Here is a 13,948-nt window from a genome sequence, read left to right on the forward strand (position 1 = left end):
GTTGTACTATATTATGGTGGCTAAAGGAAGCCGACAAGTTGGCGGTCAAAGACTCTCCAAAGTGCCAAGATCAATTTCCCAAGCCTTTTGCCGCTAAACATGTGAAATGTGATGCGAGCTTTCGTTTGGAGGAATTATATATGTGTACTGCACAGTACTTTCTCACAGTAGACAAAGCTGGAGTACGCGTGCATGCTGAGACTAACACTTTTCAATCAACAAAGGTAATATGAAAAGGATGAAATGGATTGTTTATTGAGCTTGTCTATACATGCAGCATCTCTCTCATTCAGCTCCCTGCCTTTGTTTTCACATCATCACCCTAGTCTAACATCAACAACAAACCCAGTAGGCAAATCAAATATATACATTTTCTGGCAATATTTACAAACTTCATAACATCAGTTCAAGCACATCTCATTGGATCAATGGTATAAATAAAAACCGGAGCTAAAAAACTGCAAAAAACGTGAGCAAGCCTAGTCTACGCAAAGTCGCAAAACCAAAGACAAACAAAGAAGAGAAAAGAACTATACACATGGAGCCTTCGCTCCAGCCAGCTTCCACTGCTCCACCTCCACCATGATCGATTCGGCTGCAAGATGTTGTTCAAGACCACAGTCGTTTCTCAGCTCGCCACATAGTCAGGAGGATGTTGAGTGATCGTGCACCTCTCAATTTGCCTTCCCCTGCGCATGTTGCAGCTTGCTCAAACCAGGAGTTGCAAGTCTTACCCGACTGCCGACCAGTGGCCTGCAGCGACAAGGGCGAGAGGACCTCATGCCAGACCTGTCTTACAAATGGACATTCAGTTAGCATGTCTGACAGTGTTTCAGTTGTCTGATCGCGAAGGGGGCAGCGACCAGACCACGGCGTTTGAGATGATCTGCCATCCAATATCTGTTTGCTGCACCAACCAAGAATAAGACCTTTCAACGGAGCCCATCCGTCCCGAAGTGTTGACTCAGAAGTACACCCGAAGAGGGCATTTATGCTCATTTAGCTGAATAGGAACCTTAGTCAGATAAATTCCAGATAAACTGGTCTTCGATGCCAGGGTAGATGGACCAGGTGTCGCTGATTTCCACAGGATGGAGAAACTCCACAATGTCTTGCACATTCAGAGTTCCAGCAATGTATCTGGTCCAGCGGCTGTTGAGGATGGCATCAGAAAGTGACCTCTGCTAAGAGTTCACGACCCTGATCACGGAAAGAACTGTAGGTGCCAGCTCGGCTATGGACTGACCTGCGATCTATCTGTTCATAACCGCGCAGGCGTTCCATCACCAACAGTCAGCGAAGCTGCATGCACAAAGCCAGCACCACACTTATTCACCTTGATTGGAAAATTTGCCCCAAGGTTTGGAGGGGTCGACTTGACTCAGCCAGGGACATAAAGCATGCAGTTGCGTCCAGTGGAATTTATCGTCCACTACCAGGGTCAGTCTACACAGAAACAGATAGCACTTCAAGGAACAATGGAGTGCAGAGCTACCACCTTACACCATCAAAAGATAACATGGGAGTCTCGCTGATGCTATCTCTAGTAGAGCAAGAACCAAATAATGCAAGATCCGATGTACCAAACAAGCAGCTCTTGGTGTTGCCTTCGACTAGCGTCATACTGTTGTCATCTTCAAAATCATTGCAAATACTTCCATTCGACGAGAAACCAAACATACCTTCCAAATTACCACCACGAGATTTGACATGATGTGATGATGACCGCAATTCTGTGGAGAAATCACATAAGCTTTCCCAGTTTTGCTTACAAGAACGCTCTGAATATGAGGATAAGGAATCCAAACAAGTCTCATTTGCATCCATGCGCAAAATGCTGTAGCAGTCCTTTGGGTCATGATGATGATCAAGAATTCCAGACGTGTACTTGGGAAAACTTGAAGCAGTGAATTTCAAAGGTAGCTGATCCAGTCCCTGTACAAGCCCAGTATCAGGATCATCAAACAACTCTGCCTCTGTCAAATGTCTCTCCACCATTCCATCCATACAGGATATAGGGACAGCAGAGTCACAAAAGCTCTTTGACCGCTGCTCAAAAGGGTAATCTGAAGTTGAACATATGGAATTCAGGCAACTTCGGTCTGGATTCAATACAATGCTCTTGCTCTGACTAACATGGAAGTTGGAGATACTGCTAAAACCATTATTATCAAGAATTCCGTTTCTAAGGCCTAAAAATCCTGAAGTGCATTTCTCATGTGACTGATCAAATGCAGATTGAAGTCCAGCATCAGAATCATCAAACAATCCTGCCTCAATCAAGCCATCCACCTCCAGTCCAAGCGACTTAGAAGTACAATGCTCTAGGGATCTGGAAAACTCAGGTTGCCATGAAGTATCTGATATTGCACGCGACACCACAGACTGCTCCCTGATCTGACAGGGGAAGGACAATCGATTTGGAAATGGTTCAGTGACTGCTAGCAACAGCATTGGATCCCATTCATCATGATCATATGGCTCAGATTGAATATTGCAGCCCAATTCATTACCCGAAGCTAATTTGCCTTTGGTGAGGTGTTGAACATCCTCTAGCAACAAGTTGGAGACCTGGTTGTGAACAGTGTCCCTTTTCCAATCAGAACTTGAAAGTTTTGTAGAATATGCTGATGGTAATGACATGCTCTCATGTGCTCCATTGTCCACACAAGATAAATCGTCTTTCCAATCAAGAAAACTTGGAAGACCCTGATCGTCTACCCATGGCAACGCTAAGAATTGACGTGATTCGTCACTTGCATATGAGGATGACTCTTTGCCCAATATCAGTTTACTTGATGATTTGAAATCACCCCCATAATCAAGCATGTTTTCAAAATGACCTTTGGGATCAGAATGAGCACGTCTGTGAACCATTTCCCTCTGTCTCATGGGCTCTTTATGATGCTGCATTGCATTAGGTAGCTGTCAGAGGTAAACCAACTAGATAACAGAACTTTTAAGTAGGTGATGATACATTTGTAACTATAAGTGTTCAAACTAGAGGGGCTCAGCAAAGAATACCTCTCTTATTATGTCGTTGGCGCCTAACCTTTGCAAGATATCAGCAAAAAAATCTGATCTGAAAAGTTCAATCACCGCACCAACAATATTAGAGTACATGAAAATATAAAAAATAATTGAATTATTCAATAATATAATAACAACCTTTTTCGCAACAACTCAGAACTTTCCATTGACACAGTTTTTGCAGCTAGCTTTAATAATTTTCTTCTCTTTTCTGAAAACATGCGTCTACTCCCAGGTTCTGCGTCTATTACCGGTACACGAGAAGTGGAAACATAATGGGATTAGCATCTCATCTGAATGTAGCAATTTTAAATTTGCTAGAAATACACTGCTAACAACATATGATCTCATGGGCACAACCTTACAAAAGATTTTCAGAACTTGGGAATTGCAGAATTTAGATACGGTGAATCATCATCTCAACAAGGTGATGTATCTAATCAGTAACATGTGCTTGTAGCAGGGAACGATTGCAGGACACATATCAGCATCATGCAAGGAAAAATTATGTACATTTCGAAAACAGATATCCGCTAGCTAGCAAGGAAAAAGAGCATCCAAGACTAATAAAATACCATGATTAAAGGCATGATATTATTACATTCGCATCTATTTTAGTTTTAGTAATAGTAGTACATCTTTAGTTTGTTCACTCCCATTGCAACCATGTTAAATAAAGTTTCAACCATGCCATATGTCATATAACTGTACAAGAACAACAACAAAGCCTTTAGTATAACTGTAAAGTTACCAGAAAGGTTGACTACTGTATACAGCAAAACTTTCAGCAGTATGTAGTATTTCTTTTGATAACAAAGCAGTAAAGTAGTGATTGCACTAAACATTTGTATCGAGTAATGAGCATGTGCTCACCGGTATTTCTTGAAATCCCTGCGATTTCAAATGGTGTCTGAATCGTGGGTGTGAAAACATGACCCATTGGCAGGATATCACATGGTTTTAACTGAGGTGTATCATGATTGTGATATTCTGCAGAGAAGAGGATCAATAGTGAGAAGAGTCTAACGACATATCACTCATAATTAAAAGAAGGGGTCAGAGAAAGAAAACCGGACCAGAATGTGAGGCTTGCACTTCCACTTGCTCATCAGAGATTTCATTGTTTGAGGGTGTGGCTGGGGTCTCATCAGGACACAGAGTAACATTCTGCGCAGGGAACTTCTTGTGCGACGTCATGTTCTGTGGTTCTACAAGTGCAGAAAGAACGAAGAAGTTCATAGGACTGATGCATTGCAGCTCCTTTTAATGTATGAAGCAAGAAGAATCAAAGAGAATGATACTATAGGACAGCAAGAGTGGATACAAAATTACAAACCCATTCTATCACCCTCTTTTTGCTTGGAGATGCTTGGCACAATGTTTTGATGAGGTTGTCTGAGGGAACGGGATCTACATCCTGACTGCTCCCACAATTTCTTAAAGAATTTGAGTTCGGTAGTTTTCGCATCGGAACCTGCATAGGAAGTGATGCCCAAATAGGAGTGTCAAATAACACACATCATTTATTACTATTGCTGTTTATTTTTATTTTCTGTTACTCCAATCTTCTTAGGCAGACTAGATTGTCTGATTCTGTGTATTTTGCAAATTTGAATGTTTGAATACAAGTCATCAGGTGGGTTGTTCCCAGCCAAACATTGATCCTTCCAACAGAAAATTAAATATCGCATGGCTCGAACAATCTAACAGGTACATTGCAAGCATCCTTTTGAATTTAGAGCATATTGAACCTTTGACTAGGAATTCCAATAAGCAAACAGGTTGACACATAAGAAAAGAATTAATGTTACCAGATTATAGTTGTGGCACAACGCCCCTTTAAGCTGTGATTACAGAATTGCAAGATGCAGAAACATATAGCGTCTAAAAGAGTACTAATGCATAAATTCAGTACTGTTAAGAAAGACAGGAGTTACAGTGAGACTAGAGGCACCTTGGGGCTTAGTTTTCTCAGCTTTGCTTGTGTTAGCATCCTGTCTCGCATGCATGTGATGACTACCAGCTTCACTTGCAAATCGAACCTTTTTTCTTGGCCTTCCATCTGCCATTAGATAGTGAATCATTGCATGAAGCCAGAAATACAGAATGATTTACAGGATGAAACTCTCACTCAAGAAAGGCTGCAATGACCAACATGTTGGTACTTAAGGGTCACTTAGCAAGATTTCGCAATACCAGAGCTGTACAGACAAAATTCAAAGAAGTAAAAAGAAGATCCTAAAACCCCATGACCTCGCAGAAACCGAACATGCCACTCAAGAACCACAAGGAACGCATGGAAAACGTCAGCATGTAGCTAGGGAACGGAAGCGCACGGCCTTTAAACAGATACCAGATCCTACTAAATCGAGAGTGAAATGATCCCAACTCTCCCCAAAATGCCACGAACTCTTCTGTTTTTCTTTGCGGGGGAAACGCAGGATAGGCATTCCAATCCAATTAGAATCGAACGGCAGATTTAACTCCGAGGCGTCTTCCTGAACCCCCAAAAATCCCAACTCAACCCACAAGACTTGAACTTCTGCATCAATCTTGGTTTCAAGAACTCGAGGGGTAATACAAGAATCGTAACAGCGGTGGAGGCGAGGGAGACGAGCCTGGAGAGGAGGGCTTGGGGGGAGGCCTCGACGCTGGCGGGGGCTGGGCGGCCGAGCCTCGCGGTGGCCGCAGCGGCTTAAGAGGGCGGCTGCTAGGGTTCCGGAGCTGGGGGCGATCCATCGCTCGCCGCCGCCGCCGCTTGGGTGGGTGCGCGCCAACACTCGGGCGCAGGAAGTTTGCGCGTTCGGTTCTCGCGTGTGGTCAACTGACAAGTGGAACCCACGTGGAAAGTTTATTTTTGCTTTTTGCGAATGCCCACATGGTAAGGGCAACTCCAACCGCGTGCATCAAAATGCAGCGTCTGAACCGTGTGATCCAAACACTTTTTGCCCTTCAACATAGTGCATCCAATGTACAGAGGATTATATAGCATGTCACTTAAATAAGAACGGCACTTTCTCGGTTCGCTCAGCGTATTACAAACAGTGGGAAGAGACTTATGCCCAGGAAGATTTGATGGGGAACTACCGATCTGGTTCTAGACCACATCCAGTATGGAAGAAGATTTGGAAGCTCAAACTGCCAAGAAAGATTAAGATCTTCATTTGGAGGTGCTTACACAATGTGCTACCATGCTTCAGCGTTCTAACTAATCGACATGTTGGTACTAACTCTCAATGCCCTGTCTGCAAGATGGACGCGGAAGATATATGCCATGTACTGTTCTCATGCCCACGTGCTCTAGCTGTTTAGGAAGCCTTGGGCGTTGGCAATATTATCAGGGACGCCATGTGCATAGACCGCTCTGGAGCAGCGATAATAGATTTTTTCTTATGTGATGAAGCTAATCAGCGTATGTACTCAGGCCCAATAGAATTGTCAGAGATTATTGCTGGAACCAACTGGTACATCTGATGGTAGTAGAGACAATTTGTGCACGGAGAAACTGTCCACTTGCCGGAACAAACTGCGATATTGATCCGGGCTCTAAGCCTAAATTTTGTTCGGACAGCAGGGAAACCGAAGGAGAGACCTCGACTGAACAAGTGGCCTGTTGTTTTGTCCAGCCAACAAGTACTAAACGTTGATGCATCGTTTTATGTTGAAGATCATACAGGCGGGTGTGGAGCAGTAGTAAGAGACACCCGCGGGAAATTCATCGGGGCATCAACGGCTTATCTCATGCAAATCCCGGATGTCGTCTCGGCGGAAGCTGCAGCTTTGTTAGAAGGCATAAAACTTCTCCAAGGCCTAGGTTGCAACAATGTGATGCTGAGAATGGATAATATTGTGGTGGTTGATGCTCTACGGATGAATGAAGGCCATGCTATGATGGCAGCCCTAGTTTTAGAAGAATGTAGATTCTTGCTTCGTGAGTTCGGGAAGGTAAGTATTGAGCATTGTAATAGAGAGTCAAATGTAGTTGCTTATGAGCTAGCTAGTTGGGGAAGTACAAACTCTCCCTCTGTATGGGTAGACGCACCCCCTGAGTTTATTGTAAAATCTCTAGCAAACGATGTAAGTGTGATTGATTAATAAAGCTAGCCGTGAAGGCCTTCCTGTCAAAAAAATAGTGCATCGAATGTTTAGTAGTATTTATTATTATGTAATTAGTAGGTCGATATCATTTTCAACCGTAGCTGTTGAATGTCATATGCACCTTGTTTACCATATGCATTCAAATTTTATCAGCATTCTGGCCAATAATGACATATTTTCATACAATTCAGTCATCCACTTTCATAGCAACACCTTTATTTTCTTTCGCATAGATACCATTAAACCTCCAGTTTTCAACTGGCCCCTCAATTCTGCCATCAGAACGACCACGACTGCTACCGGGGCCAAATCCAACCCCCTCCTCCTCTACCAAAAGGTTCGGTTAGGTTTGAACTCATCATCTTCTCTTCCTTTACATCAGCCACGACTGGGGCCGCGACCTCTACCTCGCCATTTGGATGAATTCCCCACTCCAAACTTGCGGGGTCATATTTGCCCGTTCCACATTCTTGCTGCCAATAACCAAGAAGGCCACAAACACCACAGAAAATTGGTAATTTCTCATATTTCACCTTGTAACAATCCTTCTTACTGGCTTTATTTATTGCCACAAATCTACTAAGTTTCTTGTTAACATCAAGTCTTACTCTCACATGAACGAACTCACAGATGTAGCTCAATCGGAACTTTTTTCACCTTCCCCATGTTCATGCACATGCCTTTGATCACCTCTAGAACCAAATACTAATGAGGAAGTTGATGACACGAGTCCAAACGGTGATCCTATCCAGAACAATGTCCATAGAGTTTGTGAACCCATTTGTACTCTCCAATGATCAAACCTTGATTTTGGAAAAGCCATGGACCATAGTCATCACAGTGTTCCAATCACCCGAACACCTGAACTGTAATGTGAAAAGGGTTATCATCGATTTTCTTTCAATGAACCTCCCTTGCCAGATTCCATGTCAATGTCATATCTGTGTATAGAGCGGAGGGGCTAAAGCCCTTGTTCACCTCCACCTTCGCTATGGCAAGCCACTTTGCTTGCACGCGTAGATCAGCCACTTCGATTCCCACATAAACTCATCCTCCTCATATTCATGCAGATCGAGATGACTGAGTAGGTCTTCCACCCTTTCGGCACCTCCCTTACTTCCGCTGAATTCACCCTCTGTCGACACATGCAACCTAGCATACATGAAACGACAAGATCACAAGACCTAGATGATCCCTCCGCCGTGGGAAGGAGCGCAAATTTGAGGAATCAAGCTCTTGGTGGCAGCGTTGTCGGAGTGGACATAAACCCTAAGTTTTTCGCTAGTGGAGTTTCTAAAAGAGCGAGGCAAGTTTATGCGACAAGACGGGCGGGGTCTTGGGAGAATTCACATGACAAATTGAAACTCTAATTGCCTTCCACTACACCATTTTCAACCTTTTGCACAAGACCACACCCTATGTCCCTAAAGAACTTGCCTAACACCATTGGAGGCAAATCCTCCTACATGGACTATGGCACTGTGGGTTTAGGCTATGTGTTGGCCATGCCTTAAGGGATAAACTGAGAACTGGGAACGACCATCTCTCCTGAAGAAGAGAGGCATTTTTAGGACGCAGAGTTTCTGAGCTCGAGCTCAAATGAGCTCAGGTGAACGGTAAAATCCAGAAAAAAGAAAACAAATTCTGAAAAATTTATGAGGAAAACATTGACGAATGTTTTCTGTGCTTGCAAAATTTCAGCAAAGAATGACATTCATGGAAATCGTGGCAAGAGTGTTATTTTCAAAGCATTTTGAGGTGTTGGGTTTTTTTTACCGGACTTCCATGAATGTCATTTTATGATGAAATTCTGCAAGCACTTAAAGCATTTGTTTGATTTTATCTCTATTTTATTTTCACTTTTTTGTGATTTTACTGTTCATAGCGAGCTCAAATAAGCTCGCAAGTAGAAGATGACTTTCGCGAAAACTCGCTTTTACGCACGGCGTCCAGTGCTATGCATATCTGGACCATGCATGCATATTTGGATCAGTCACAACGCATTCAATTGTCCCCGTATTCAGACCTAGCATTGTGTATTAAAACCGTTGTATGCTCACTGTAACTATCTCGTAGCGGCACAGGACATCACGATGGTCTATGTTGCGGCACTATCTCATCTCGCCCCAGGTGCAATCGTCGTAGAGTAAATTGCACAAAAGTATCACAATTGAGGCATTGGAAGCAGATTGGTATCAAGATTGGTAATTTTTACGTGTCAGTACCAAGTTTGGGGCGAGACGTTGCAAAAGAGGCTAAAAGTGTGTTTTATACGTATTGACAGGTATTCTGACCGGTTGGGCCCGCCCGTCAGGCGCCACGCTGGCCAGTGAGCGCGTGCCCGCGCGTTGACTCGGGCGAGCCCGGGTCGAACCGTTGAGCGGCGGCTGGTGCGTTCCAGCCAGACCCCAACCCGTACGCTGCCCTGTTCCTCCTCCTCGCTCCCTCGCCGCCGCCTCCCTCCCCGCCCGCCCCGCCGACCACCACACTACGCCGCCGCAGCCATGGCTCGAACTGCTTAGGCTTTGTCCTCCCCCCCCCCCCCCCCCCGCGGCTGCTCCTCCCTTGCGCCCTCCTCTCCCCCGCGGCTGCTGTGCCCTAGGAGACGATGGCATCGGCCACTCCGGCGGGCGGCAAAGGCCGGGGCGATGACCGTGGTAGCGGCGGCGGCGTCCTCCTCCGCTTAGGCGTCGACGACAGTGGCGGCTACTCCACGTCGGAGTACAGTAGAGACGACGATGATTTTTCGGAGCCAGCATTGTCGATGGAGCAGAGGCTGCGGATGGCGCGAATTTGGGTGGCCAACCCCAGCACCGCCCATCAGTGGACTCATGGCATCAGTGGTGTTCTGTAAGTGCTCCACTCTTCAATTTTTGCTAACTGAAATTGAGGATTAGGGTTTACTGCCTTCATGTTGATCACTATAATTGCTACTGTTGTATATGATTTACATTGTTATTTCTGAGTCCAAATTGGGATTAGGTGTTACCTAACTAGAGTAGAGTAGCATTATTCTGTTAACTACTTCTCTGAAAATACAAAACATCAGTTTGCTGTCATAGGGTTAACTACCCATTGAGATAGTTGTTTACATTGTATACTATCATTATGCTTTGCTCTCATATTCTTAGTTTATTCATAATATGTTTGATTTGTAGTAATTGTGTTTATTGGAATTGTTGACTAGGGCTAAGGGTAAATAAAAGCTTTGTTCATATGTTAACTTAAACAAAGCTTTGTTTATATGTTAACTAAAAAGTGTTTATATGTTAACATATCTGAGAATAGTAAAACAAAGCTTAAATGTTAACTAAAAATTGTTTTATGCTTAAGTTAAACTTGGGTACTGAATAGTTGAAAAATCCTTGTTAACCTATCTATTAATTAAAATTGTTTATTAGCCATGGTTAAATTGTTAACCATTTTTGTCTGTTATTTCATTTTGCAGTTTGTATGATGACACTTTGGATGTTAGGTTCCATTTTGATGCTTTAGAAATGTTTGAGCTGAAGCTCTGCAGTTCAGATGTAACATATCTGAATATGATTGCAGTGATGAAAACCCAAGGATTTAGTGAATATGATCTATTGTTTCACATTGAAAATCCAGATTTAGGGGAGAAAGGATTGGAGATGGTAGAGAGTAATGCTGAGTTGCAAAGAGTAAAGAGGCAGGTTCAGGAGTGTAAGGTTATAAATTTGCTAGTGAGGGCATGTCCACCTCCTTGCAGCCAGTTTGAGAGGTAAGAATTGTCCACAGTTGTGTATGAAGAGCCTGTGTTATATGATCTCAGTGAGCCACCCATCTATGTTGTTGATCAAGAAGGAGTTATCTTTGAAAGTCAGAGTAGCAGCTGCAGTGCAGCTCATGGTACTGGTGTTTGCACACAAGAGAGCAAGAATGTAAAAGTAAAGCTGAAAGCTGTTTTGGAACTAGAAGAAGAAGATGGATATGATGGCAATGGTGGTTCTGATTGTGAAGGTGAATATGACAGTGATGGAAACCCTTTTTATATGGGTGATGCTGATGACATAGAGATGGATGAGGGAAAGAGACAGATAAGTATGATGAAATAGAAGAGGAAGAATCAGATGATGAAGAATCTGAGGAGGAAGAAGTGTTGCATTATGAGGGTGACACAGAGGTTGAGGAAATTTTTCAAATGGATGAAGATGACACAGTTGTTTTAGAGGATGAAGAAACTATAATTGTACATGAAGAGAAGAAGAAGAAACAGAAGCTTCCAGTTAGGAGAGGGCCAACAACAAGGTCACATTCCAGTGTAGTACAAGAGAAGGAGCCTGATTTCAAACCTTCATCTGATGAAGAAGAGAAATGATTGTTGAAGGAGGCTGATGATGATGGTTTTGAGCCATTGTCATTTGTGCTGCCAAAGAAAAGGAAGAGCACGGCAAAGCAGAGGCCTCCTAGGAAATGGTACAATGAGAAAATGGAGGCACCACATGAGCAATTATGTCTAAAGATGTGTTTCAAGGATCAACATCAATTAGAGAGGCTTTGTTGAACTTACACATCACTCAAGGCAGAAACTTCAAATATCACAAGAACTCGGATCAAAGGATAATTGTAGAATGCAACCAAAAACATTGCAACTTCTTTATGGTGGCAGCAATTATAAAAGGTGAAACTACTTTTGTAATTAAGAAGATGAGAATTGGGCACACTTGCCCTATTAGTACAGAGACAACAAGGGTAAGTGCCAAGTGGCTTGCCAACAAGTATGAGTCACTGTTCAGATCTGATCTAACAACTGGCATTCAAACTTTGATTGATGCCTGCATGGAGAAGTATGGTGTGGATGTGCCGAAGTCAATGTCATATAGGGCAAAGAACCTAGCTATTGATGCTGTGTTAGGAGACCACAAAAAGCAACACCCTAGCTTGAAAGACTATGCTCAGACAGTGATGGATACACCCATTGAAAAAATCCCCCATACAGGCCCAAGATTCCATGCCATGTTCTATTGCATCAATGGAGCAAGGGAGGGGTTTCTCAGTGGGTGAAAACCCTTCATTGGTCAGTTTTTTCACCTTCTACATTAGTTACATATTGTTTTATCTTTAAATGCATTTGAATGTTTTAGATATTGAATTTGCTTGCACATTTAGGTGTTGATGGGTGCTTCATCAAGTTAACTACTGGTGTTCAACTACTTGCTGCCACTGGTAGAGATGGCAGCAACAATATATACCCACTAGAATTTGGTATTGTTGGGCAAGAGGACACACCTAGCTGGTGTTGGTTTCTACACCAACTAAAAATCTGCCTAGGAGGAGAAGTGGGACAGTTTGGTCCATATACAATAATGTCAGATAGACAAAAGGTATGTGCTTGCATCATCTCACCTTGTTCTTATATGGTTGTTTTGTGATAGATAGTAGCTTAGCTAGTTTAACTGTGTGTCCCAGGGCGTACTAAATGCAGTGAATGCAGTCTTTCCTAAGTGCAACCAAAGGTTCTGCCTTAGGCATATATATGCAAACTTCCAAACTACTGGGTTTAGGGGGGAAGATCTGAAGAAGTATATGGATAATGTTGCCTATGCATATAGTGAACACAAATTTAACATTGCAATGAATGACCTAAGAACTGAATGTGAGGAAGCTTGGAAGTGGCTTAGTGATGTACCCAAGAAAACATGGGCAAGGCATGCATTTGGCACAAACTGCAAGACTGACCTTGTAGTTAACAATTTGTTTGAGGTGTTCAACAAGTATGTACTAGATTTTAGGAAAAAACCAATTAGGACAATGTGTGATGGAATAAAGGATACGCAGATGGTGAGGTGGCATAGGAATAGGGAGAGTGAAAAGAAAGCTAGATGGGAGATAACACCCCATTATAGTGAGAAGCTAGAGGTTGAGAAGGAGAGGGCCAAATTTTGCAAACCTATTTCAAGCTGGTGTGGACTTGTGGCAAATTACAAGTGGGCAACAAACCCATGCTGTTAACTTGCAACTTCACACATGTGGTTGCAGAAAATGGGACCTCACTAGCATCCCATGTAACCATGCCATCTCAGCAATAAATAGGGACAAAAGAAAACCATAGGATTATGTCAGCAATTTCTTCAAGAAACAATTCTATGTGGCAACAGCTTATGAACCAATGATCTATCCAGTTCCTGGTGAGCATGATTGGACAAGGACCCCTGGTCCAAACATTGACCCATCTGCATTTAAAGTGAAAAGGGGAAGAAGGAAAGAGAAGAGGATCAAGGGGAAGTTTGAAGTTCCAAAGCCAAAGGACACATCAAGAATGGGGACTATAACATGTGGCAATTGTGGACTGCAAGGACATAGGTACACAAGCTGCATGAAACAGTTGAAGCTTGAGCTGGCTTTGAGGAAGAACAAAAATGTGGTAAACCTATTTTAATTACTAACATGTGTTCCTTCTTTATTTTAGTATTTGCTAACTCATTTCCATGTTTCTGCCAGCCTCTTGCAAGGAATTCAAGTGATGGTGCTGCTGCTCCTCCTACACCAGCACCAAGAGCTTGTCATCCAGCTCCTACAACAGCACCAACTGTTGCAAGAGGAGGTGCTGGGAGAGGGAGAGGGAGAGGTGCTGCACCAGGTGGTGGGAGAGGTGCTGGGAGAGGGAGAGGTGCATTCTATGCCCCAAGGCAATCTGCTCCCTCCACATCTACTGCTCCCTCTACATCTACTGCTCCTCCACCTTCTGGTGGTAGAAACAGAGGATGGAGAGCCTACTTCTATGCAAGTGGTAACCACTAAATGGCACATGTGCCATGTAATGTTCAAAACTAGATACTTTATGTGTGTTCTTGAATCC

At 43.3% G+C, this 13,948-nt stretch overlaps 1 protein-coding gene and 1 pseudogene across 1 annotated transcript; one reads left to right on the plus strand and one right to left on the minus strand.

The window, feature by feature from the left end:
- Positions 1-230: 230 nt before the first annotated feature.
- On the minus strand, positions 231-5,857 carry LOC125513600 (uncharacterized). Its single transcript, XM_048678746.2, has 8 exons — positions 5,649-5,857; positions 4,985-5,092; positions 4,367-4,504; positions 4,107-4,238; positions 3,904-4,020; positions 3,169-3,274; positions 3,025-3,082; positions 231-2,907 (listed from the first exon to the last, which is right to left on the minus strand). The coding sequence occupies exons 1-8, from the start codon at positions 5,767-5,769 to the stop codon at positions 1,492-1,494; spliced, it is 2,196 nt and encodes a 731-aa protein (XP_048534703.2). The 5' UTR covers positions 5,770-5,857; the 3' UTR covers positions 231-1,491.
- A 5,284-nt stretch (positions 5,858-11,141) lies between these two features.
- On the plus strand, positions 11,142-13,890 carry LOC147965436 (uncharacterized; annotated as a pseudogene).
- The last annotated feature ends 58 nt before the right edge of the window (positions 13,891-13,948 follow it).

Source organism: Triticum urartu, chromosome 6A (genome assembly GCF_056163025.1).
Source record: "Triticum urartu cultivar PI428250 chromosome 6A, HENAU_Tu73, whole genome shotgun sequence".
In the NCBI taxonomy this organism is placed as follows: domain Eukaryota; kingdom Viridiplantae; phylum Streptophyta; class Magnoliopsida; order Poales; family Poaceae; genus Triticum; species Triticum urartu.

Coding starts and splice junctions, on each gene's coding strand:
- LOC125513600 (XM_048678746.2), bottom strand. CDS start 5,769: ATGGATCGCCCCCAGCTCCGGAACCCTAGCAGCCGCCCTCTTAAGCCG. Junction 4,021..4,106: donor AGTGCAAGCCTCACATTCTG/GTCCGGTTTTCT, acceptor TCTTCTCTGCAG/AATATCACAATCATGATACA. Junction 3,275..3,903: donor AGGGATTTCAAGAAATACCG/GTGAGCACATGC, acceptor TACCGGTAATAG/ACGCAGAACCTGGGAGTAGA.